Source organism: Trichechus manatus, unplaced genomic scaffold (assembly GCF_000243295.1).
Source record: "Trichechus manatus latirostris isolate Lorelei unplaced genomic scaffold, TriManLat1.0 scaffold00154, whole genome shotgun sequence".
NCBI classification, from domain to species: domain Eukaryota; kingdom Metazoa; phylum Chordata; class Mammalia; order Sirenia; family Trichechidae; genus Trichechus; species Trichechus manatus.
The window spans coordinates 2773756-2797488 of record NW_004444090.1 but is presented as its reverse complement, the minus strand read 5'-3'; the positions used below and the strand labels follow the sequence as shown (position 1 = coordinate 2797488).

General features: G+C 35.7%; 1 protein-coding gene across 3 annotated transcripts in view; it reads right to left on the bottom strand.

The window, feature by feature from the left end:
• The window catches only part of IBTK (inhibitor of Bruton tyrosine kinase), a 106989-nt gene that overhangs the window by 35352 nt on the left and 47904 nt on the right, over positions 1 to 23733 (bottom strand). For 2 of the 3 annotated variants that reach the window (XM_004386056.2, XM_023740393.1), the window contains exons 17-25: positions 18117 to 18218; positions 15786 to 15903; positions 13844 to 13904; positions 13167 to 13288; positions 11087 to 11199; positions 5992 to 6140; positions 4262 to 4425; positions 2004 to 2096; positions 1263 to 1406 (exon numbers count right to left, since the gene is read on the bottom strand). In XM_004386056.2, coding sequence (XP_004386113.1) covers positions 1263 to 1406; positions 2004 to 2096; positions 4262 to 4425; positions 5992 to 6140; positions 11087 to 11199; positions 13167 to 13288; positions 13844 to 13904; positions 15786 to 15903; positions 18117 to 18218 — 1066 coding nt within the window. The remainder of the gene's footprint in view (positions 1 to 1262; positions 1407 to 2003; positions 2097 to 4261; positions 4426 to 5991; positions 6141 to 11086; positions 11200 to 13166; positions 13289 to 13843; positions 13905 to 15785; positions 15904 to 18116; positions 18219 to 23733) is intronic. The other variant, XM_023740395.1, reaches the window with a different exon arrangement.

The window sequence follows — 23733 nt, the reverse complement described above, 5'->3', positions numbered from 1 at the left end:
TAAAATAACTACTGGGTGGCAAGGCTAAAATTATATTACTAAACCCCCAAAGCATCCTCATGTGTTTAGTTAATGCTCACAGGCTGCAATATATTTAGTATCTTGAGAGCTGATCCAAGAACTTTCTTTTTTTAAGTCTTTTCTATGCTTTTGTTTAGGCTAGACCATAAATAAACTCTACCACAGCAGTGACCAAGAATATCTTGTTTATTGACTAATCATTATAAATTAGCACAGTGTTTTGCATGTAGAAGGTGTACAACAAATACTGCTGAATTTAAAAATTCTGCTAAACCTATTCTCTCATACTTTACTCTCTTTTCTCTTACATTTTCCTATCTCGTTTTTCTTTTTCTCTGACCATGCTGTGGACCTACTTAGTAACTCTAACAGACTTTGCCTTAGTCTCACTGGTAGCACTCAGAATAAAATGAGTTACTACTCTCCTCAAAATAATTTACTTTTACATTATAAAAAAATATTCCCTCTTACAAACAGAATAATGAAATATTAGAAGCCTGGAAGGATTTCTCCACATATTGAATAGATAGGTAGATTAGATTAGGTTAGAGAGATAATAGATGAATAACAGGCTAGTCTCCAAGACGCTCCCCAGTTCTTTCGAGAAAAACACGCTTCTACTGATTTCTTCCTTGCCCACACACTATCCATGTATTTCTCCTCTAGAATCCACTTACAGGTTGATGATATAAGTTACAAAGAAAAGGGAAAACAGGAGGGGCAAAGGAAGCACAACCTACTTTACACATCTCAAAATTGTTATCTGACCTCCTTGGAATTATTCCTATTAATACTGCCACTACGGGTGAACTCTGATGGAGAAAATTATATAATACAACGGTAAGTAAACAACGCTGCTTAAATAAGTGCCAACATAGCCATGGTTATAACCATGAGAAGATATTCATGAATCTTATCGGAAGCAGACTGCCACATCTTTCTCCCACAGAGCGACCAGCAGGTTCGAACTGCCAACCTTTCAGTTAGCAGCCGAACTCTTTAATCACTGCAACACTAGGACTCCTTGCACATGTCAAAATATCCAATATTAAAAGCACAAACGAACAAACGAAAAAATGGGAGTCTTCGTTTCCCAAGTTTCAATTTGTAACTTAAAAGCAAAAAAGGAAATATTTGAAAAGATCTTAGAAACACAGAGAGAAAAAAAAGGAAGAAGCCAAGAACCATCTTAAATGCTAACACACAGATTCATGCTTATTTTAATAACAATAAGAACATACCATGCATTCACTGGTTTGGGGGATTTTGAAGGAGTGGTTAAAACTGTTTCCATGCTATTCATTCCTGAATTGTTTTCTTTGGTAGTCACTGCGATCATTTTTCTTTGCTTCTGAGAAAGTTTGATTCCATGAGAAATCATTTTGCTAGAAATTAAATTAAACCAATTAGTTTCTTTGCTTTTGAGAAAGTTCAATTTCTCAGCAATCATTTTGCTAGAAATTAAATTAAACCAATTGTTAATTTTTGCTTAACGAAGGTTACAGATAATTGTATTGCTTTCTATTTCTTTGGTATGATTTTACTATTATTGAATCAAAATGGTTGCAAATTTCAGCAGTGACAATATCAGTTTATACTATCAATGATCAAGTAATAACTATATCTGAGCCCCCCTACTAGTACACTAGCGTATTTTTCTAGTGGAAAATAGTATTGTACCTCATGCCTTCAATCTGTGGCTTTTCTTCAGAAACAGCCCACAATGATCACTTTAGAGGTAAGTTTCTGACACTGTAATGTTGTATTCAACAGAAGCTGGACTATCAATCAATTCAACTTACTCTTCAGCACATAAATAATGGTATGGAGGCTAAATTATTTAGCAAAGGATTTATAATTAATTAACTATAATATCAAATGCAGAAAAATACTAGAAAAAGTCAAGTAATCTTTCCAATTCTCTAGGGCAGAAATATAACTCAACACTGTCTTTCCTTTTTTATGATTTTTTTTTAACCAACCCCAAATTTGTCTTTGGTGTAGCTCCACATTTTTGTCTACTTTCTTCAATTTCCATGATGGTTCTGAGATCCATGACAGGAGGACTGACAGGACTAAAAGACATATGAAAGTTACCTTACAAAGCACTCTCTTATCCACAAAGCCCAATCCCCAAACTCCACTAAAACTGTAAATTATATATAAGATAGTGAGACTATAATTTAAGTCTATTTTGTCAGACATGGCCAACCTCAAAAAGGATATTTTGAATGAAAGATACATACCTAAATAACTACATGCTTCCAAAGTCATAATGTTCAATAATATAACTGAAACTCTTATATTCTCATATTAAAAAAAAAACAAGTGAGCAATGGAAACATTCTTAGGCAGAAGAGCTCACCAAAAGTCAAATTAAATTCTTACCCTTTAGGATGAATGAAGCTTAAAAATTATGTTCTTTCCTTTCTACTATTTAACAAACAAAATATTTACTACTGTTTAAAATTAATAAAAACACACATTAAATAGAAAACTTGGAGAGTCTCAATGATTAGAAGTCTGCCAGAGGGGGATGTACCATGAGAAAAAGAATTCTACAATCTTCAGGAACAGACCATTTCTGATCTAAATGAAATCTCTGATACAGTAAAAACTAGACATATTATTACATATTAAAAGGTGACTGTTTCTTTTATTTCTTTTCATTAAAAATAAATTCTATTGATTATCCTAGCTAAGCAATACTTCAAAATGAATGCAGAAATGTTTATGTTTAACATTTGTCAATGGGCACTGTACTAAAACAGTACAGACTCAACCTCTATTGCTGACTTTTTACCAAGCTCTTCTTCAAATATATTCTTAAAATATTTTAACATTAGTAATTAAAAGATGCTTCTAGGTGTTGCCCACACACTATGAATGCTCTAATTTGTTGACTAAAATAGGCAAAAAAATTGAGACTAATTTCTGAACTACTTTAGACCACATCAACACAGTCTTTGTTCCAACTGTGCACAATACAGCATATTTTAAAAAAGTTACACAAGTGCAACTGAACAAATACGGGAATATCAACCTTTTGGAAGCTCTGAAAATCTTATTCTAAATAAATATACATTAAACCCTTGACGTCACGTTGATTCTGACTTATAGTGACCCTATAGGACACAGTAAAATTGCCCCATAGGGTTTCCAAGGAGTGGCTGGTGGTTTCAAACTGCTGACCTTTTGGTTAGCACCCAAACGCCTAACGACTGCGCCACCAGGGCTCCATTAGCACTTATTAAATACAATGTTAAAGGAAGAGAAATTACTAGCATGTTCCTTGCATACTGCATTCCTTATTTGATTGTAAGAGTTCTTGGGTGGCACAAGCAGTTAAGTACTTGACTACTAGCCAAAAGGTTGACGGTTCAAACTCACCTAGAGGTCTCTTGAAGAGGTGTCTCAGAAGGCATGGGAACAACATGAGTCAGAAATGACTTGATGGCAACTAACAACAACAACATGTTAAGGAGCCCTGGTGGTGCAGTGGACACCCCATGGGGCAGTTCTACTCTGTCCTATAGGGTCGCTATAAGTCAGAATCAACTCAACAGCAATGGGTTTTATTTCATCGTGAGAATAAAAAATTATGGTCTAGATTATAGTATACTTGATAAGTCATTTAGCAGTTTAGCCTATTATCAACCATAGCAGGCATATAAAGATGGAGCACAGGCTCGATGAGCACTGCGAAAGAACAAACACTGTATTCTAATTACATCTACTCCTTCAGTTTTAAAAACTGACTTTTCTAAATAAAAGTATATATAAAATACAGACAAATTTAAAGGACAGCATAATAACATTAAATGCATATACTGTGAAAATCACTTCTGAATAAAAATAACTTTTGTAAGATCTTAAATACCCCTTAATGGGCTGAAAAAGATAAAGCAAGCCCATGAATGGTCTTCCTGATTGGGAGTTTTAACTAATATATACTATCCAAGAAAAGAATAGCTGCTACCAAGTCACAGTATATACATATTATATAGTATATGCTACCATTCACCGATGATAATACAAAAGCAACAAAATTTTGCCTAGGGGGGGAAAAATCAAAGCCTGTTTTAACTGGTTAGCACTTTGTAAGAATTTAGGTAATTTTCTGTGTATTAAAAAATTTATATTACTATTTGCAAAATGTACTTCATTAAAAGTTTTCATGTGATTAAAAATGAATGGTATTTTTCAGACTAACAGATACAGAACAAAATGTAAATCTCACCTGAAAGAGCCAACAACCCAACTGGAAGAGCTTGTATTATCAATTGTGTTACTGGGAATGGGCTGTGGAGCAGATGTTTTAAGTACTGGTGATTTTTCCCATGATTTTAAATCTTCCCTAGAATATGTAGGAGGTGTGCCATTAACATACGGTTTAACTTTTCCCTGGGGGAAAAAATTTTAGAAGTCAGTAATAGCATGTACCAAGCACAGTAAAAAACACATAGTAAATATTGGTTAAATTATATTAAAGAGTAAAATCTTATGACAATTATCATCTAGCATTTTCAATTCAGGTTTTTTTTAGTTTAGTCCCTTAACCAATTCTCAAGCCACATTAGTAACTATAACCAGATTATGAGCTTTGAGAATAATTTTTTTTAGAGAAACAAGTCTGCATATTAAATTCTTATCTACATGAGTACTAAACAAAAGTATTAATAATAATAATGAAAGCTGTTCAAGTAAGATATGAAGCAGTAAGCTAAAATTAATGTCCATGACTTTAGCATGAAACAAAATGAAAGTCTGATACAAATGCCATAATATTATTCACTCTGAATATAACTAAAGTACTCAAATTCTCAAATAATATTGATACTTCAAAAGGGGTCCCCAAATTATTGCTATTACTATATGTCAAGGAAATTATTAAAAGGGTATTTCTACTCTCAAGACAGATGTCTCTGTTATTATATTTATGACATGGCTTCAAGTTTCCTTTAAATCTCAGCTGTCTTCCAGATGAATCTTAAACATTAATATGACAAAAAATTGCCCCAAAACGTGTACCTTCCACAAAAAGGGGGGGAAAAAAAAACTAAATCCTTGAGGCCAAGAAGACTCTAAGAAGAAAGGTAGAGTTCCACTGCCTCACAAATTTCTAGAAGTTGAATATGTTCTATAGATGAGTAGGGGGGCCTTCTCTAGTAAGTTACACAGAGCCTCATTCCTTGTAGATTAACAATTAGAGAATATAAATACTAAGAAGCATCTAAAAATATGGTTTTCCCAAGATGACCAGGCTAGAAACCCTGCAGCTTAATGTCATTTGTGGATAGACTAGGATAAGAACTCAATCATTCCAGATTGTTTTTCTTTGTTAACACCATGGAGGAGAAAGACTATAGAATTTGAAATTAGGCTTATTTTCAAAACAATTTCCCTTCAACAATTTTCAGTGAATGTTAATTGACATTTCAAAAAATAAATTTCAAATAATTTAGCTAAAATTATATTTTTTCACTATGTCAATAGTGTTGCTATACTTCAACATTATATTTTAGTATTGAAGATTATAAAGTCATAAAGGACTCAAAACAGCCACTAAAATCTTAAAAACTAAAAACGCTGTGCAAATTTGAGAAAACTAGCACTGCTTACATTGAGCCTTTAATTACACCTTCTAATAAACCAGAAAGGAGCCCTGGTGGCACAACGGTTTAGCGATCAGCTACTAACGGAGATGTTGGTGGTTTGAATCCACCAGCTGCTCCCTGGGAGAAAAGACCTGGCAATCTGCTCCCATAAAGATTACAGCTTAGGAAACACTATGGGACAGTTCCACCCTGTCCTATAAGGTCGCTATGAGCTGAATCGACTCAACGGTATACACAACAGCACCGTAAACCAGCCAGGAGACAGTTTTAAAGTTAGAGCAAAAATAATGAAAGATAAACTGTTTGAAGACCTAAAAAATGAAGTTAAGGAAACAGTACATTAAAAACAAACCTCAATCTTATCTGGATGAAATCCTGTTGTGAAATCAGGGGACTGTAAATCTCTAGGACTACCCACTCCTGCATAGCTTCCTTCGGAGTCTGATGTCAATAGTTCTGAGAGAGATTCCACAGAATAGGTCTTACCAGATGTTACTAATCCTAAAATATGAAATTAAAAAATATATAAACACATATGCATTGTATTTAATAAATCAAATAGAGCTAAAAGCTTCCATTTATACAGATTTAATAACATTTAAATTACAGTCACTGTGCCAAATTTTTTTTTTTTAATATTTTATTGTGTTTCAGGGTGAAAGTTTACACGACAAATTGGGTTCCCATTTCCTAATTTTTATACAAATTGTTCTGTGACATTGGTTACAATTTTCACAATGTGTCAGCGTTCTCAATATTTCCATTCTGTTTGTTCTGTTTCCACAGATCTAGCTTCAGTGTTGACTGGTCGGTCTCATATAGCTGAGGAAACACATTACTCACAGGTGATACTGCTTATTTTACAAGCCCATTTATTATTTGGCTGAAAGGTGACCTCCAGGAGTAGCTTTAGTGCCAAGTTCAAAAGGTATCTCAGGGCGACAGTCTTGGGGGTTCCTCTTGTCTCTATTCGTCCTGTAGGTCTGGGCTTTTTTTAGGAATTCGAATTTTGTTGTAAATTTTTCTCCCATTTCTAACCAGGACCTTCTATTGTTTCCCTGGCCAGAACAGTCAATAATGGTAGCTGGGTGCCATCTAGTTCTTCTAGTCTCAGGTTAGATGAGGCCATGGTTCATGTGGGCTATTAGTCCTGTGGACTAGTTTCTTGAGTCTTTAATTTCCTTCACTCTCTTTTGCTCCAGACGACTAGAGACCAATAGTTGTGTCTTAGATGGCTGCTTGCCAGCTTTTAAGACCTCAGTTGCTACTCACCAAACTACAGTGTAGCACATTATCTTTATGAACTATGTTTGGCCAATTGACTAAGTTGTCCCACGAGACTATGGTCCTAAGCCTCTGAACCCAGTAAACCAATCCCACGAGTTGTTTGGATATGTCTAGGAAGTCTCTGTAACTGTGCCCCCTATGTGCTTTATTTTATATATATATGTGCAGCATTGGAGCTCTGGTGGCACAGTGGTTAAGAGCTCGGCTGCTAACCAAAAGGTAGGCAGTTTGAATCCACCAAACTGCTCCTTGGAAGCCCTATGGGGCAGTTCTATTCTGTCCTATAAGGTTGCTATGAGTCAGAATCAACTGGGCGGCAACAGGTTTACATGCAGCACACACAAACATGTATATACATATGCCTACAGACACATCTATACATGCACGTGCATGTACTCCCATGTGTCTTCCTATACACATATGCGTACATATCTACCTATGTAATCACGCACATTTTTTGTTTATTACTGTTGTTGCAAAATCGTACATGTTATAGCATTTACAGAAATTGTCCCTTTTTCTTGTGTACTTCTTAATGTCTTCATTTACCTTGGTCAAGTTGTGCACACTTCATCCATACTTGGTATTTTCTTTCCCATCACCAAAAATAACAAGCATCTACTATCTAAAAAGTGATTCCCCCTTTCCTCCCCCTCCCATCCCTGGTAACCATCAAAGAACACTGCTTTCTGTGTGCATATCTGTTCTTGACTTTTTATAATAGTGAGACCATACAATCTTTGTCCTTCTGTGAGTAACTTACTTCACTCAGCATAATGTTCCCTGGATGGTTTTTCTTTCTGCATATATTCTCTTTCTGTTGATTGAGAGCTATTTTTAGTTAACTTATCACCTGAAGCAAGAAGGTTGTTATAAAAAGTATATAGCATTTCTCAGGCAAGCTAAACTCTCGCCTCTCTGCCACATCTGATATTCAGATTCACTGGCATTAGGGTCATTTCAAATATAAACAGAGTAAAAAGTAAACTTTTGCTTAGGTTCATTTTCATACATTTCAAATTTATTAGAATCTAAAAGAACTACAAAACAAATGCTTTATGAGTTGTAACTAAAAATTGTACACTGATTTAAAAATAAACAAAACATACCATCTCTTATATATTCAAATAAGTGTTGTTCACTTTAAAATAAATCACCTTCACAAGCTATGTACTTCATCCCCCACCCACAATCTTTTGAATACTTTTAACAGTGGCAAATTTTCATCTCAGAGAGTATATTTAATGTTAGAATGCTCCTCAAAGTCAATTAGAAATAAACCTAGTGAATATATAAGATGATTAAAGTAATCAACAATTAATTTTGGTCAAAAACAGTTCCAAGCAATTTTTTTGTCTAACTTACTTCAAGGAGCAACACAAATGGTAAGGCTTCAGAGGACTCTGATGAAATATGCCTTGTATTCAAATTTTCTTCCAGAATAGGTATGTTGGGCCCTCAATTAAATTAAACTTTTTAATCATTATCTGCTTTGGTCACAGAAAAGAGTGATATAGCAGGGAGAATACAGAACTGAAATCAAGAGTAAATTCTATTTCTGTCTGTCACTACTTCAAAATCAGTTAGGTTTTTCTCCCCATATTTAAAGTAAAGGACACAGTCTCATCCTGCTCTAGAAGGTTAGGATTCTAACACATGTGCTAACAATAACATTATTTAAAACAAATCAAGTATCTGCTTCTTCCATAAGTCTTCTAGGTGATGAAAAATCAGCAGTTTCATGACTGTCTATCCATTTATTCTTCTAAGGATTAGAAATAACTCATTTAATACAAAAAACATGAAATCACAGAATTTTAAATTTGGAAAGTTCCTAAGACATGTCTTTTCCATTTCCCTATCTTTAGTGCTTCATAAATCAACTTAGGCATATTATCTATTTTTTTAAATATCTTTTGAACTATCTAAAACAACTGTTGTTGATATTATTTATTCTTCTGAGCTTTATCTAACATGTCAGGTACAGGCAGTCCCTGGGTTATGAACGAGCTCCATTCCTAAGTGGGTCTTAAGTTGAACTTGTAGGTAAGTTGGAACAGGTACATACAGTTCTTATTCAGCCTTACTTTAGTGCAAGAAAAGGATCGAAGCATTTTTAACGATTTAAAAGCTGCATGTACAGCAAGTGAAGGTGACTGTGATGAAGAATTTATGAGTGGGCATTGGTTCAATTGTTTCGAAGTGAGGGCAAATTTACATAACATTAAAAAGCAAGTATGAGTTGTCTGCAAGTCAGACGTTCATAATCTGAGGACTTACTGTACCTCATCTGTAGTATATTTTTAAACATAAAAAGAAATTCTTTGCACTAAATAACAACCAATTTTTTCAAAGGGACACAAAACAATGTGCACTTCTGTTTTCAATGTCACTTATATAAAGCAGATTGACCATGAAAGTACTGCTGAGTAGAAACTGCACCACGTTAGTCTTACTGCTATAGACATACTTCCCATTTCGGAAAGCCACACTGTAGTATCGGTATCATTATTTTAAAGGCACGTCTCATGTTTCATCTGGAGAAACTGTTAAAAATTTAGATAGTTTAACCTAATCTAATTAGACAAATCTAGAATGTGGGATATTTCTAAGACAAATAGCCTAAACTTTTTAGGGGGAAGAAAGCGGGGAGGGCTGTTCTAGTTAAAAGAGACTGAAGAGGCATTAATCACCAAAGGGAATATGAATCTTGACTGGAACATAGATCTTTTTTTTTTTTTTTTAAGATTAAAACAAACAGACAAACAAAAAAGCTATAAAAATATTTTTTGGATGATTAGGGAAATCCGGCTATGGGCTGCAATACTAGATAATACTAATAGTTAAGATTAATTATCTTAGGTGGGACCATGGTATTGTGGTTATACAGAAGAATATCCTTATTCTTAGCTGATGTATATTATTTTGGGGTACAGTGTTATTATGTCTACAACTTACTTTCAAACAGATCACAAAAAAAAAAATTCTTATATAAAGAGAAATATACACACATGCACATAATTTAGTGTGTATATATTTGCATGGTGGCAGTGGGGAGCACACAAGAAAGAGCCTGGAAGGAAAAACAAATGTGGCAAGAGGTTAACAATCAATGAACCTGGCTGATGGGTATATAGGTATTCACAGTATTCTTCCAACTTTTCAGTAAGTTAAAGATTTTCAAATGAAAAAATTGGGAAAAAAACTTTAGAAAGGTGGATAACCTTTACTTTCAAATCCACCCAAACCCACTACCATTGAGTCGTTCGACTCATAGTGACCATATAGGACAGAGCAGAACTGTCCGATAGGGTTTCCAAAGCTGTAAATCTTTATGGAAGCAGACTGCCACATCTTTCTCCCATGGAGTGGCTGGTGGGTTTGAACAGCCAACCTTTCAGTTAGCAGCTAAGGGCTTTAACCACCATACCACCAGAACTCCTTTACTTTCAAACAGGCTCACATAATGCCTAGATATAAAATGTATTGTATTTGACTACTAGATTATGAGCTCCTTAAGCACAGGAATGACATTTCCCTTGGTGTGGCACCTGGAGCATTGAATTGAATCTACTTGATAGTAAGAGTCTCTGTCCTGTTTTACCTACCTTGAGCCCTCCATGCTACTTGACAGAGTGGTCTTTCTAAAAACAAAACCTATGCAGTCACACACTGCTTTAAAAATCCATCATCAGCCACACACTTGACCCTCTCCAAACACTTCCTATCTGCACACAACCTATATGGTTGAGCCATGCTAAACTATATGTAGAAAAAATGTGCAAATTCTTTCTATTGCTTCTAAGTTTAGGAACATATTACCCTCTTTGCTTAGTATGTCTGCTTGCCTCCTTTATTTGGTTAACTTCTCTTCATTCTTCAAGATCCAGTTTACATACCACCTTCCCCCAAGGGGTCTTCCCTGATCTCAGACTAGTCTGATTGCCTTTTTTGTGCCCACAGAGCAAGCTGCAATCAGAGTACTTATCACATTGCACTAATTTTCTGTAACCTCCCTAAGAAAAGAACTATTTTCTAATTCAGCAGTCCCAGTGGATGGCATGTAACAGGATTTAATACATATTAAATAAATCAGATAATTAATAAAGACAAACCAAAGATTAGAACTGGAAATAAATGCTAAAACACTTTCCACTAACCTGTGGATGGTGGACTCTGAATAACATCTGAAAGGTTATAACCTCCAGAACTATCTGAACGCTTACGTGGCTTCTTTTTTGCTTTTGTTTTCACCTTCTTGAACATAGTTTCCCTAGGAAGAAGCAAACATAAAAGTCATTTCATAAAAATATATTAAGGTAGAGATTAAACAGCAGAACTATGCATTGGACTACCAGAATACAGCATTTTGGTTAAACAGAAAACAAGATTACACAGATTCTAGTCACAATTAACTATGAGGTACTGAGCAAATTAACTTCACTGGGCCTCAGTGTGATATTATTACTTGTTCTAACCCTAGCATTTCTGTGAAAGTTAAAAATAAGATGGTATATAGGAAAATATTTTGAAAAGTAAAATACTGCACACATTTATAGTATTGATCACAAGATCAAACTATGATCTTGAATCAGAAATATTTGGTAATAATTTTTAAAAGCATTTCAGATAATGGTTACTATGAATAAAAAAAGGAAAAATAAAATATCTATGAGGGCCACAACTGTCATATTTTAGCTAAAAATTATAGATCTCATTATATATTTCATCCACAGTTACACAGGTCAGCTGTGAATACTATTATTTTGTAGAGAATAACATGAAATGTTTATATTAATACTAATATATAGGTACCTCTGGGTTGTGCAGAGCCTTGGTGGCACAGTGTTAAGAGCTCGGCTGCTAATCAAAAGGTCAGCAGTTCGACTCCACCAGCCACTCCTTGGAAACCCTATAGGGCAGTTCTACTCTATCCTATAGAGTCACTATGACTCGGAATTCACTCGATGGCAACAGATTTTGGTTTTCTGGGTGGTGCAAACAGTTAACATGCTCACCTGCTAACCAAAAGGTTGGCAGTTCAAGTCCACCCAGAGGCACCTCAGAAGAAAGGTGTGGCAATCTACTACCAAAAAATCAGCCATTGAACACCCTATGGAGCACACTTCTACTCTGACACACATAGTGTTGCCACAAATCAGAGTCAACGCAACAGTAACTGGTATGTACAGTAATATAATGATTTTCATGATCATTTTAATATCATACATAAGTCAGATATCTATAAACTTTAAGTATTTCAAATGCTGCCTGACTCAAAAAAGGATTTAAAAAATGAACATCTCTGGAATCCAAGAAGCAATTTAAGAGGAAGCTACAAAACTGGTTATATAGCAAACTACTTGAATACCTAAAGGTTTCACATAGTAACACTCTGCAAAAAGTTCATTTACCAAGCAGATGGAAAAGTAACTTTAACCAGATGGCAAGTGAACCAAAAACACTGACTGGAAGTTCTATATGAGGCCCATCAAATGGTCAGCCCCACTATAGGAGGATTACGTAGAACCTGGAATTTTACTGCAGGACCCACAAATGTCAGTCACCGTAGGTCATATTTCTTGAACCAGTCAGGTTCTCTAGAGAAGAATATTTTCAGAACAGCACCTCATCTGTGGCTGGTGCACCACTCTCTGGAGCCTCTATGATTCAACACCTCCAGAGAGTAAACCTGCCAAGATGGAGGAGAAAGAGGTCCAATGCAAGACTTTCAAACAATGCTCTTTTCCAAGTTCAACGACTCACTCTGGTCTTCATAAACCTGGTGCCATTAATTCTTAAGCCTTTCCAGGATTCTGTTTTAGCTTTTTTCTGTTCTACGTCAGTTACCATTTGGCAATCACTTTCCAACTGCTGAAACTATTAACATCTCCTAACTGCTGTTTTCCCCTTTCCTGTCCTCTCTGCTCTAATGCAATATGCCTTTCTATTTCTTTATTATAATCTTGGTAGGAGTAAGACAAATGCACTCATTCAACCCAACATGTTTAATCCAAGGCTACATTCTTTTTACATTTATATTTTAAATTTGTTAGACCTGCAAATATTAACTAGGCATTCACTTTGTATTATTTCAAGGCTTAGAATAAACACAAATACATACTTCTTATGTCAGGTTTCTCAATTTTTTCTTCCAATGTCAACACAAAAGTGTCAAGCGTGCCCAAGATTGAGGAGAAAAAGAAGGAAAAAAAAAGAGAAAGAGAAAATAGGGCTTACAAATAATTTTGTTCCATATTTATTTCTTCTTTCAAAAAGATATCTCCATCTTCTACTTCCAAATAACTAATATCTGGTCCATCTTGATATGGTGTAATAACCCTCCTATCCATTGCTGGGATCTGTAAAAGGAAAGATGTCACTTTTTAAACACAAAATTTGTAAAGATTTTTTTTTAAATAGGTATAACATCTTATTTGTTTTAATATGTTATGACATTAACTAGAAAAAGTCTAGAATGTCTAATGACTTCCTGACTACAGTATTATGATTAGATTCTATAAACAGTTTATCCATAAGAAAGTGAGAAAAAAAATACTTTTAAACAAACTCCACTTTATTGTGAAATACATATTAAAGCATTTCTTAGGGATCATCTGAATCCATGTCTTTGCACTGTGCTGACCTTTGGTAAATGATGAAAGACTCTCTGAAGCTTTCAATAACTTTTATTTACAGGGAATTAAAATAGACATTAATTTTATCAATAAATATCTTCAATTTCAATTATTGTACTTATTGTGGGATCTGTAAAGAAATCCTACGTCCTCATTTTAGAAAGATCCTCTAATGTATTACAATTCATTAAGAAATTATTCCACTGGGAAGTCTGATCTAATATTCTGCTTTAGTTAATAATATTATAGCCAGGCTTTACTGAAAAATACAAACGGTACCATTTTTCGGTAAAACACAGAAAGATCCTTCAAAACATCATCACTTAAAACATCAAGAGACCTAAAAAACAGGATAAAAAAATTCTACGGTAAGACTCAGTGACTTAATACTTCTCAGGATTTTCAAGTACACAGAAATAGTTCGTATGTCTAATGAGTAACGAAGTTATTTTTGGAGCACTGACTATACCAGTTGCTACAAATTATTTTTGGAAGTAGGTGTAGTTATAAATTATACACTTCCAATAGACAGCAAACAAATCAAGACAAATATCTTGAATTAAACTCAAGCAACTCTCATCAATAAGTATACAAAGAATCATTTCTTTTTTAACAAAACAGTAAGCATTTTCTAACCTTCATTTTTCACAAATTATAATCATTAACAGTAAGGCAAGCATTATATCGATAGAACAATGGCCTGAATATGAGGATACCTGAATTCTATCTAGGATTAGCACTGCTAACAATTACCTACATGACCATGAGCAACTCACTTTACCTCTATGGGCCTGAGTATCTCCACATCTGAAATGCGGTTTCGACTAGATTAGTTGTATTCAAGCTAGATTTCAAGGAACTCTCGGGTTCCAAAGAGGTACTGTAAGGTGTCAATGACAATTTAAATCAAAGTTTACACGAGGATTAACTGAATTAATCTATGTAACACTTTTAGAACACTGCCTGGCACACAGTATGCACTAATATTAGTTATTACTATTGCTATTAAAACAAAATATAGAAATAACTGGACGCTGAGCTATTAACTGCAAACTGACACTAAGACTCTAAACTTCTGTTTGTAGCCTCATTTTCTCACCATTAGCTTTACAGTGAATAAATGTAATAAAATTTTGACCTTATATTAAAAAGATGCTTGAAAATTTATTTCATCAAAAAAAAAAAAAAAGACCCACTGCTAAAAGTTTGAAAACAATGGGACTAATTTCCAAGTTCCCTCTAATTGTAAAATGTCTGTGACTTCTAAATCACTAAAAAAAACGTGCTGCCGTGGAGTCAATTCTGACTCATAGCGACTCTACAGGACAAAGGAGAACTGCCCCCATGGGGTTTCCAAGGCTGTTATCTTTACAAAAGCAGACTGCCACATCTTTCTCCTGAGGATCAGCTGGTGGGTTCAAACCACCAACCTTTAGGTTAGCATTTCAGCTCTTGACCATTGTGCAACTAGGGCTCCTCCTAAATCATTAGCCTTTATCAAATTATTTCCATCCAAGTAAACATCAATGTAATATGGAATATTAATTTATAAACTAGGACGGACATATGCAATTAATTGATTTTTATCTAAAATGTGTCATGTTTTAAATAAGGAGCACTTCATTACAAATTGATTTCTGTGTAAAGGTTTCAACACATATATCAGCTTGCTACAAACCAGACCAATTAAATTTTTCAGGCCATCTACTGCAGCCTAAATTTGATCAAAGAAATCAGTATATAGTATAGGAAATGTCTTAAAGAGAATAAATACAAAGAACAAATAGATACCAACCAGTAACAAATTTTCTGTATGCTTAAATGAAAGGTAGTTAAGTACTAGTTTAATTAGTATTACACATAGTGTCTAAAAACCAAGGTAACAACTACATGGTTACATATCAGCCTAAACAAGTAAACAGATAATGCATACAAATAAAAAATACACTTGTGATAATACTGTTTCACAATATTTCAACTAGCATGTAAGATTCACTAAGGACAAAGATTTTGTCTGTTTTATCCACTGTTGTATCCTAGCACTGGCAATAGTATTTGGCATATAGTAGGCACTAAAATATTTGGGAAATGACTGAATTCTTAATTTTTTATTTTCTACATAGCTGGAATTTATTATTATTCAGTTTTAAATTACTAAGATACCTGCTATTGCATATAAATATCTGCTTTTTGAGTTATATAATGCATGCACTTAACCTACCTTGCTTCAAGCAAAGCTGCCATATTCAGTCCTATAAACTGTAAACAAGACAGTTTCAATTGTTCAGCATTATACATGGCTGCAAATTCCAGTAGCATAGCAGCATTTTTAAGGGTAACTATAAAGGAAGAAGAGATTTGCAAAAAATGAAATGAAAGGCATGTTACTACAGCAAATGAGGTATACTTATTTCTAAGGTTTCAGGTTTAGAAAACTGAAAGTAGTTTCTCGCCAAAGATAACTTATACTGGGGCAAAGACAGAACTCATTTTCCATCCCAATATGCCAAAGTAATTTTAAATGACTAGTTATAAAGAAGTTATAAAGTAAAATAAGTACATACACAAAAACATTCTAAGCAAAAGAAAACAGTAGGGGCACTACAGTGTCACCTAAAACAAACACACAAGAATTGACAATCTTCCATCTAACGTTTTCTGAATATTTTTAACTTTCATTGATGAACAACTTTCCTTTTTATTTATATAGCACAGAATAATTATTCTCCCTTCTATAAAACTTTAAAAAAATTTCCTAAAACTAAGAGAAATTGATGAAATAATTCTACTAGGTATACATTTCGAATACTCTATCAGAATTTATGAGGCTATATTTATGTATATAAATACAAACATGTTATATATTTGTTAAATAAGTATATTTAAATTATACCACAAAATTACTATTTAAGCCAGTGCAGAATTCGGCATACTATGCCGAAGATTCTGGGTTTAGTTACAATCCCAGTAGACAGTCTTACATATAAAGTGTCCTGTTTTGCTAGAGACCCCCCCAGAATATTCTCCCTAGCTAGCATCTAACTTTGGCTTCCTAAACCCCTACAATAATTTTTTTTTTTACTTACTCAGAGTCCCAGACGAAAGAGGAGCACGACTGCTATACCTGGCTTCCTCCATTCCTTTCTCTTTCTGCCTTGTAACTCTGTCCAAGGTTGCAACTACAGTCAATAATGGACTTCTGACTCACTCCTGACTAACTTAAAGTTTCAGCTAACAATGAGCCCAAGGTCTCACATCTCACAGAAGTAAAACTGGATCACAGAAAAAAGTCTTTAGAGTTGTTCAGTTGGCGAGAAGGATCTGTACACTGGTCAAAAATTAGAGTCCAACTTTTGTTGAACCTTTCACTTGCTAGATTCCAGAGATCCAGGGGCATTACATAAAGTAAAAGCAATTGTGCAGCAGGGGCTAAAAAGGAATATCCAAGTGAAGCCAGGAAATTTAACTGAACTGAAAATACCACCTGTATATATCTTCTATTCCTATTGTATGTCACGTCCTTTATTTTAATATATTTCCCTTTTCTAGCTTAAAAAGAGATCAGGGCTGTTATTCTTATTTTTGACAACTAAAGAGAATATAGTCCAAAGAGCTCAAGAAAAGTGAATAAATATGACACCCGAGCCAAGACTTAAAATGTCTAGCAAGTACAAATTAGAAAAATTTGACAGGAACCCCCTCAATTTCTGAAACAATGAAGCAGAACAAAGATAAAATTAGAAAGCCACAAGATTTCCATGTTAGGCTAAGGAAATTTAAGTTATTCTAAAATAAAAACAGTTAAAACAGGGGAGAGACGTAATTACTTCCCATAGACACTTAAAGAGGAGTAGAGAGGGGAAAAGAGCATTTAAAGACTACTGCGACACAGGAGGGAGGGATAATAATGACCCCAACTAGACGTCATTGGGTGGGGGAAAATGTGATCAATATAGTTGAGAATGAATCAGTTTTGACAGCTGATAAATTTGGGTATAAGAAACAAAATAACAAAGAAAAGAAAGCTTTGGGTTTCAAAGTTGTGTGTTGAAGAGGACAGCCATGCTACTGAAGAGAGCAGAAATAGTATTTTGAGAGAAAAAAGATGTTTGGCTCAGATATCTTAATGGAATAGTTACATAAAAATTCCAGGAAACAGTTTGAAAAGGGAGCAGCTAAAAGTAGAGTTATATTGATATACATAGTATATAAATTTTTACCAAGAGCAAGGGTAAAACGTTTCAGCTTTCAAACTTTCACCTTTCAAGATCCCAAATAAAATTGACACCACCTTTATTATTCAAGGTTTTATATTCCAAAAAAAATTAACAGCATATTTCAATTCTAAGATGCACATATTTTTGGATGCTATCATCTCAGAAATAGGATGTGCTTACAGATGATGTTGCATAACAGTGAATATTTTGACATTTTTTGTGGTACAAAAAAATGATAGCATGTTTTACCATAAACAGTGTCTTAAAGTGAGTAAAATACAGTAACCCTGGATCAACCCGAAAATGTACTAATATTCTAATTTAATAATACTCACGTTTTTCAGTTAATGCTACTTCACAAATCTCTTTCAATCGAGTTATGAGAAACTGATCAGCCACCACAAGAACACTACAAATAAAATCCACATTTTGAGATTCTAAAAAAAAAAGAAAAAAAAATATCACTATTATTTCATAAACATTACACCAAAAAAAAAAAAATGAAGTAATTAAGACACTAGAAAAGAGAGAATTGTGATGATTATTTTCTAAATGTTGGCATGGCAACTATGACCAATACTTTAACATCAAAATATTTCTACCTTTTAGATGGAAAGCCAGGTAAAAAAATATACCAAAATGCTCTGGCTCACACCAGGATCACAAAATGACCAACTGGAGTTGATCTCTGTAGTCCACAAGGATACTCGAATGCCTAACTTGTTTATAATCTCCAATGCTATAAGACAAACATTTCTCAAACCAATAAATAGATGGGAAGGTAAAATCTCAACATCAAACTTTAAAAGTATGTGTAGGAGGAGTTGGGTGATAATGCTTGTCATGGATTGAATTGTGTCCCCCAAAAAATGTGTGCAGCAGCTTGGCTAGGTCATGACTCCCAGTATTAAGATGATTGTGTTATCTGATGTGATTTCCTCATGTGTTGTAAACTCTACCACTATGATGAGATTATATGTGATCTTCTCATGTGTTATAAATTCTATCACTGTGATGAGGTTATACTGATGAGGTTGACAAGATTAGCGTCTTAATGCAATCTCTTTTGAGATATAAAAGAGAGAAGAGAGCAGAGACACATGGGAACCTCATACCACCAAGAAAGCAGTGCCAGGAGCAGAGCACGTCTTTTGGACCTGAGGTTCCTGCACAGAGAAGCTCCCAGACCAGAGGAAGATTGATGACACAGACCTTCCTCCAGAGCCAGCAGAGAAAGCGTTCCCCTGGAGCTGATGGCCTGAATTTGGACTTGTAGCCTACTGGACTATGAGAGAATAAATTTCTCTTGGTAAAGCCATCCACTTGTGGTATTTCTGTTGGAGCAGCACTAGATGACTGAGACAATGCTCTTAGGCTTTTTTTTAATTTAAAACAAAACCAGTCATCTAAGGAGTACTTTTTTTAATATGTTGTTGTGTTAGGTGCCATAGAGTTGATTTTTGACTCACAGTAACCCCATGTGACAGAGTAGAACTGCCCCATGGGGTTTTCTTGGCTATAATCTTTATAGAAGCAGATCACCAGGTCCTTCTCCCATGTAGCACCTGAGTGGGTTCAAACTGCCAAAACTTTTGGTTAGCAGCCAAGCACTTAACCACTGTGCCATCAGGACTCCTTTTTTTACTATAAACCAAAAAAAGCCAAACCACTTGCCATCGAGTCTGTTCTGACTCACAGTGACCCTATAGGACGGAGTAGAATTGCCCCATAGGGTTTCTATGCAGCCGGTGGTAGATTTGAACTGAACTAACTTTCAAATTTAAGAACCCCTATAGTAAAAAAAAAAAAAAAAGGAGCCCTGGTGGCACAGTGGTTAAGCAGCCGTAACTCTTAACCAACGCACCACCAAAAACAACAAAACCAAGCTTGTTGCCATCAAGTAGATTCCAACTCACAGTGACCTTATAAGACAGAGTAGAACTGCTCCACAGGGTTTCCAAGGAGCAGCTGGTGGACGTGTCGACCTTTTGGTTAGCAGTCGTAACTCGCTGTAGCTCTTAACCACTGCACAACCAGGGCTCTTTTTTTCACTCTAGGGGTTCCTAAACTTGAAATAACTTTCTTGGTTGTAAGTACTACTAATAGCTCTAGGCACTGCCCCTGAGCCACTGCCAAAGTAGCAGCATAAGTAGAAAAACAACAACAATATGGGTAGAAAGAAAAGGGGGAAAGGGGGTAAAAAAAACAAAGAAAAAAATTGAAGCAGAAAATGTTAAAAAGAATGAGAAAGGGGTGAAGTCACTAGGAATGGCAGAGTAAGGACTTCCAAAAACTTTGCTTCCATAAAAGCAATGAGGACACTGGTAACAATTGCCAAAATCAACTTTTTTTAGAACTGAGGAAATTAACCATAGGCTTGCAACAATTTGGGGAGTATTTATTTAAGAAAAATGAATGAATCTTGGTAAGAACAGTGAGCTTTGGGATACTGCAGCTTTCCTATTATTCCCAGTCCTCTCTCCCCAGCTCCGCAGTAGCCACGAAAACCACAATCCTGGTGAAAATGAGCAGCCTAGCAGCCACTGGATGGGACAGAACCAATCTGGAGTTCCCCAAAAGCAATGGCATCAGAGAATTCTCATTATTTAAACTGTCTGGCAGTTCCCTGGAAAAACCCACTTGCATGGCTGGTCTTTATTTAACCTGACTCAGATATGACCGAGTGTGAACAGCCTTTTACCTGGGGCATTTGTAGAAAACAAGCAGCAGCAATTGTTTAACATCTAAGCTTCCTGACAACAAGAGCAGTTGGAACAAACAAAAAGCTGAACAAAATACTTAAAAAGATGAGATATGATATATCTATAAGGGGTTTTAAAAAGCTCCAACATATTCCTGTGAAACCAGAAGGCCACATGCATGAACAGGGCTGTGCATATGCCCAGGGCTATGTGCATGCCCAGGAAAGACTTGAAAAAGTCCTAAGCTCTTGTCGCTGGCTGATTGTGAGGGGCTGTGCAAGTAGAATATAAAAGCTAAGGCAGAGTTGTAAATAGCTCGCCAAAGCATTGAAGTCATGCCCCAACATGCACACAGAGCCCCTTGGCAAAGACTGAGAGATTTATTAGTTCTAGGAATTTAAAGATATCTCTGACTAATTATTAGCTGACCACTAAGCTAACCAAGCACAGACTTCAGTAACAACACACGACAAAGAATACAGACTTTACATAATTCAGAAAAATCATTAAACGAACGAACTGTAACAACAAATCCTGGGGAAGGGGAAGAATCTGATTTTTCCCTCATTATACTACATAATGCCACATTATATTATTTAAAACGACCAGTTTTCAACAAATAATTAGGTGACAGGCAAAGAAACAAGAAATATGGACTATACACAGAAAAAACAGCAGTCAACAGACTGTCCGTAAGGAAGCCCAGAAGCTGTACTTGCTGGACAAACACTTTGAAACAGCTACTTAAATATATTCAAATAACTAAAAAAAAAGTCTAAAAAACTAAAAGAAAATATAAGGATGATGTTTCACCAAACAGGCAATAACAATGAAGAGGCAGACTTATGAAAAAGGAACCAAATACTATTCTGGAGTTAAAAAGTACGATAACTGAAATAAAAAATTCACCAGAGGGACTTAATAGCAGATGTGAGCAGGCAGAAGGAAGAATAAGCAAACAAAGCAAAAATCACAAGCAACAAAAATAGATTGGACTTTATCAAAATTAAAAACTTTTGTACTTCAAAGGGCTTCTGTTAAGACGTGAGAAAGTGAGCTTCTGTTAAGGACGATCAAAAAAATTGGAAATTGATACTGGGGATGATTGCACAACATGATGAACGTAATTAATGTCACTAAATTCACATGTAAAAAATGTTGAAACAGCAAATTTTTTATATATACATATATATATATGGAATCCTGGTGGTACAGTGGTTAAGAGCTTGGCTGCTAACCAAAAAGTTGGCAACTCAAATACACCAGCTGCTCCTTGGAACTCCTATGGGGCAGTTCTACTCTGTCCTATAGGGTCACTACAAGTCAGAATCAACTCGACAGCAACAGGTTTATATATATTTATAGATATATATTTATAGGTATACATTTATAGGTATATATTTATAGGTATATATTTATAGGTATATATTTATAGGTATATATTTATAGATATATATTTATATATATTTATAAATGTATATTTATAGATGTATATTTATAGATGTATATATACACATATATACACACACACTTCATACAATAAAATAATAAAGAAGAAAGTGAAAACGCAACTCAGAGAATGAGAAAATATTTGTAAATCATATATCTGATAAGGAACTAGATCCAGAATATACCTTACAATATAACTCTTAAAACATAAGAACACGAGCAAAAGAAAAATGGCGCTCTAGGCAGAAGCACCACGCCATCCCTCCACAGCAAATATCCGAAAAACTAAGCCGGACAGAGAAAACAACAATCCTGAAACCCTAAAACATCAAATGAACAGATAAAAACTCAGTGAAGCACCAAATGGAGTGAGAAAACTGATAGAGAACGGAGAGCAAGAAGAGATTCATGCAGAGGTCCCCTAAGAGCTAACGCAGCACGGATCTGCCATCTTGAACTCCTATCAGAGACCAGCAAACAGACGGTACAAGAAAGCAGCTTCACGGAGCTTCCAGCAGGAGACAAAACAACCAGTAATTTGCTATACACGCTTTCCCACCACCCACCCTTCTTCACCCCCACTCGGCCTCCTCTGCTTCCCAGGGCCACAATCTCTTGTCCAGGAAGCCCCGGCTACTTGGATTCCACCCACCCGAACAGGTCGGCTCTCTGAGTGCCACTTGTTGGCTGCTGGTGTTGCCTTTTTCGCTTCTTTTGATTTCTTCCTTACCTCTCACCACCTCCCTCTCCTTTTGCTCAAATACCTGGCACCGTGTGCCATCTTTGCTTCTTCCTGAGGGGCTGCGGAGCTCCGTTAGAGTGTGGAGCTGCTTCCCGGTCTGGGCTGCTGCGCTGGTGAGGTCCCGGGGCTTTTATTCATTGGTTTGTTTTGAATTGTTTGTTTTCTTTTCCTTTTCTTGAGTTGGGAGCCCGTTCTGGCCAGGCGGTGCTGCGTGGCTTGGAAACTATCCCCTCGGCTTGCACAGACGTGCAGAGGGATCCCTGAGGACATTTCTTTTTCTGTTGGGATTTTTTTTGTTTGTTTTTTGGGGGGCTTTTCTTGTTCTTTTTTTTTCTTTTAATTTGTTTTGGTTTCTTTTCCTTCTTTTTCCCTTTTCATCTTCCTTCATTACTCAGTTTCTCATCTCTCTATATCTTCCTTCTCTTTCTGTTCCCTGAATACCTGGTGCTGTGTACCTCTACGCCTTCTAGCCAGACTGTACTGCAACACCTGAGAGAAACTTCCCCAGACTTCATAGCTACAATGGTGGGATCCCTGGGAACTTTGCTGTTCTTTAACCTTTCCGATTTTTATTCATTCATTCTTTTCTTTTCTTTTTTTTTTCTTCCTCTTCCCCTTTTTGTTTTTCTCCATTTCATAGTCCCTCATCTCTCCACTCCAACACCAAGCTCCCCTAGCATTCTTTTTTGTTTGTATGTTTTTGGTTCCTGTTCCTCTCTCCTCTCTCCCATATCCATCTTACCTCCACACATAACAGTCTCCCCACTACATCCTACCTACCTGCACCATGCGCTTAACATCACACCTCCAAGCAGCACAGGCACAGCCTACTGGAACCTGCCCTGCACTGATTACTGACCCCCACTGGTGGCTGTGGTGGGTGCCACAAACAACCCGTCCCAGTAACTCCTCTTCAGCTAGACATGCCCTGCCGTACCATATCTGAGTGACTGACCCTGCCAATTGGAGAAGGAGGTGAAAAGCATTGTGCCCACAGACGAGCAAACAACAAAGAACACACAGCCCGCCTGCTCAGACATAGCCAAATTAAAAAAAACA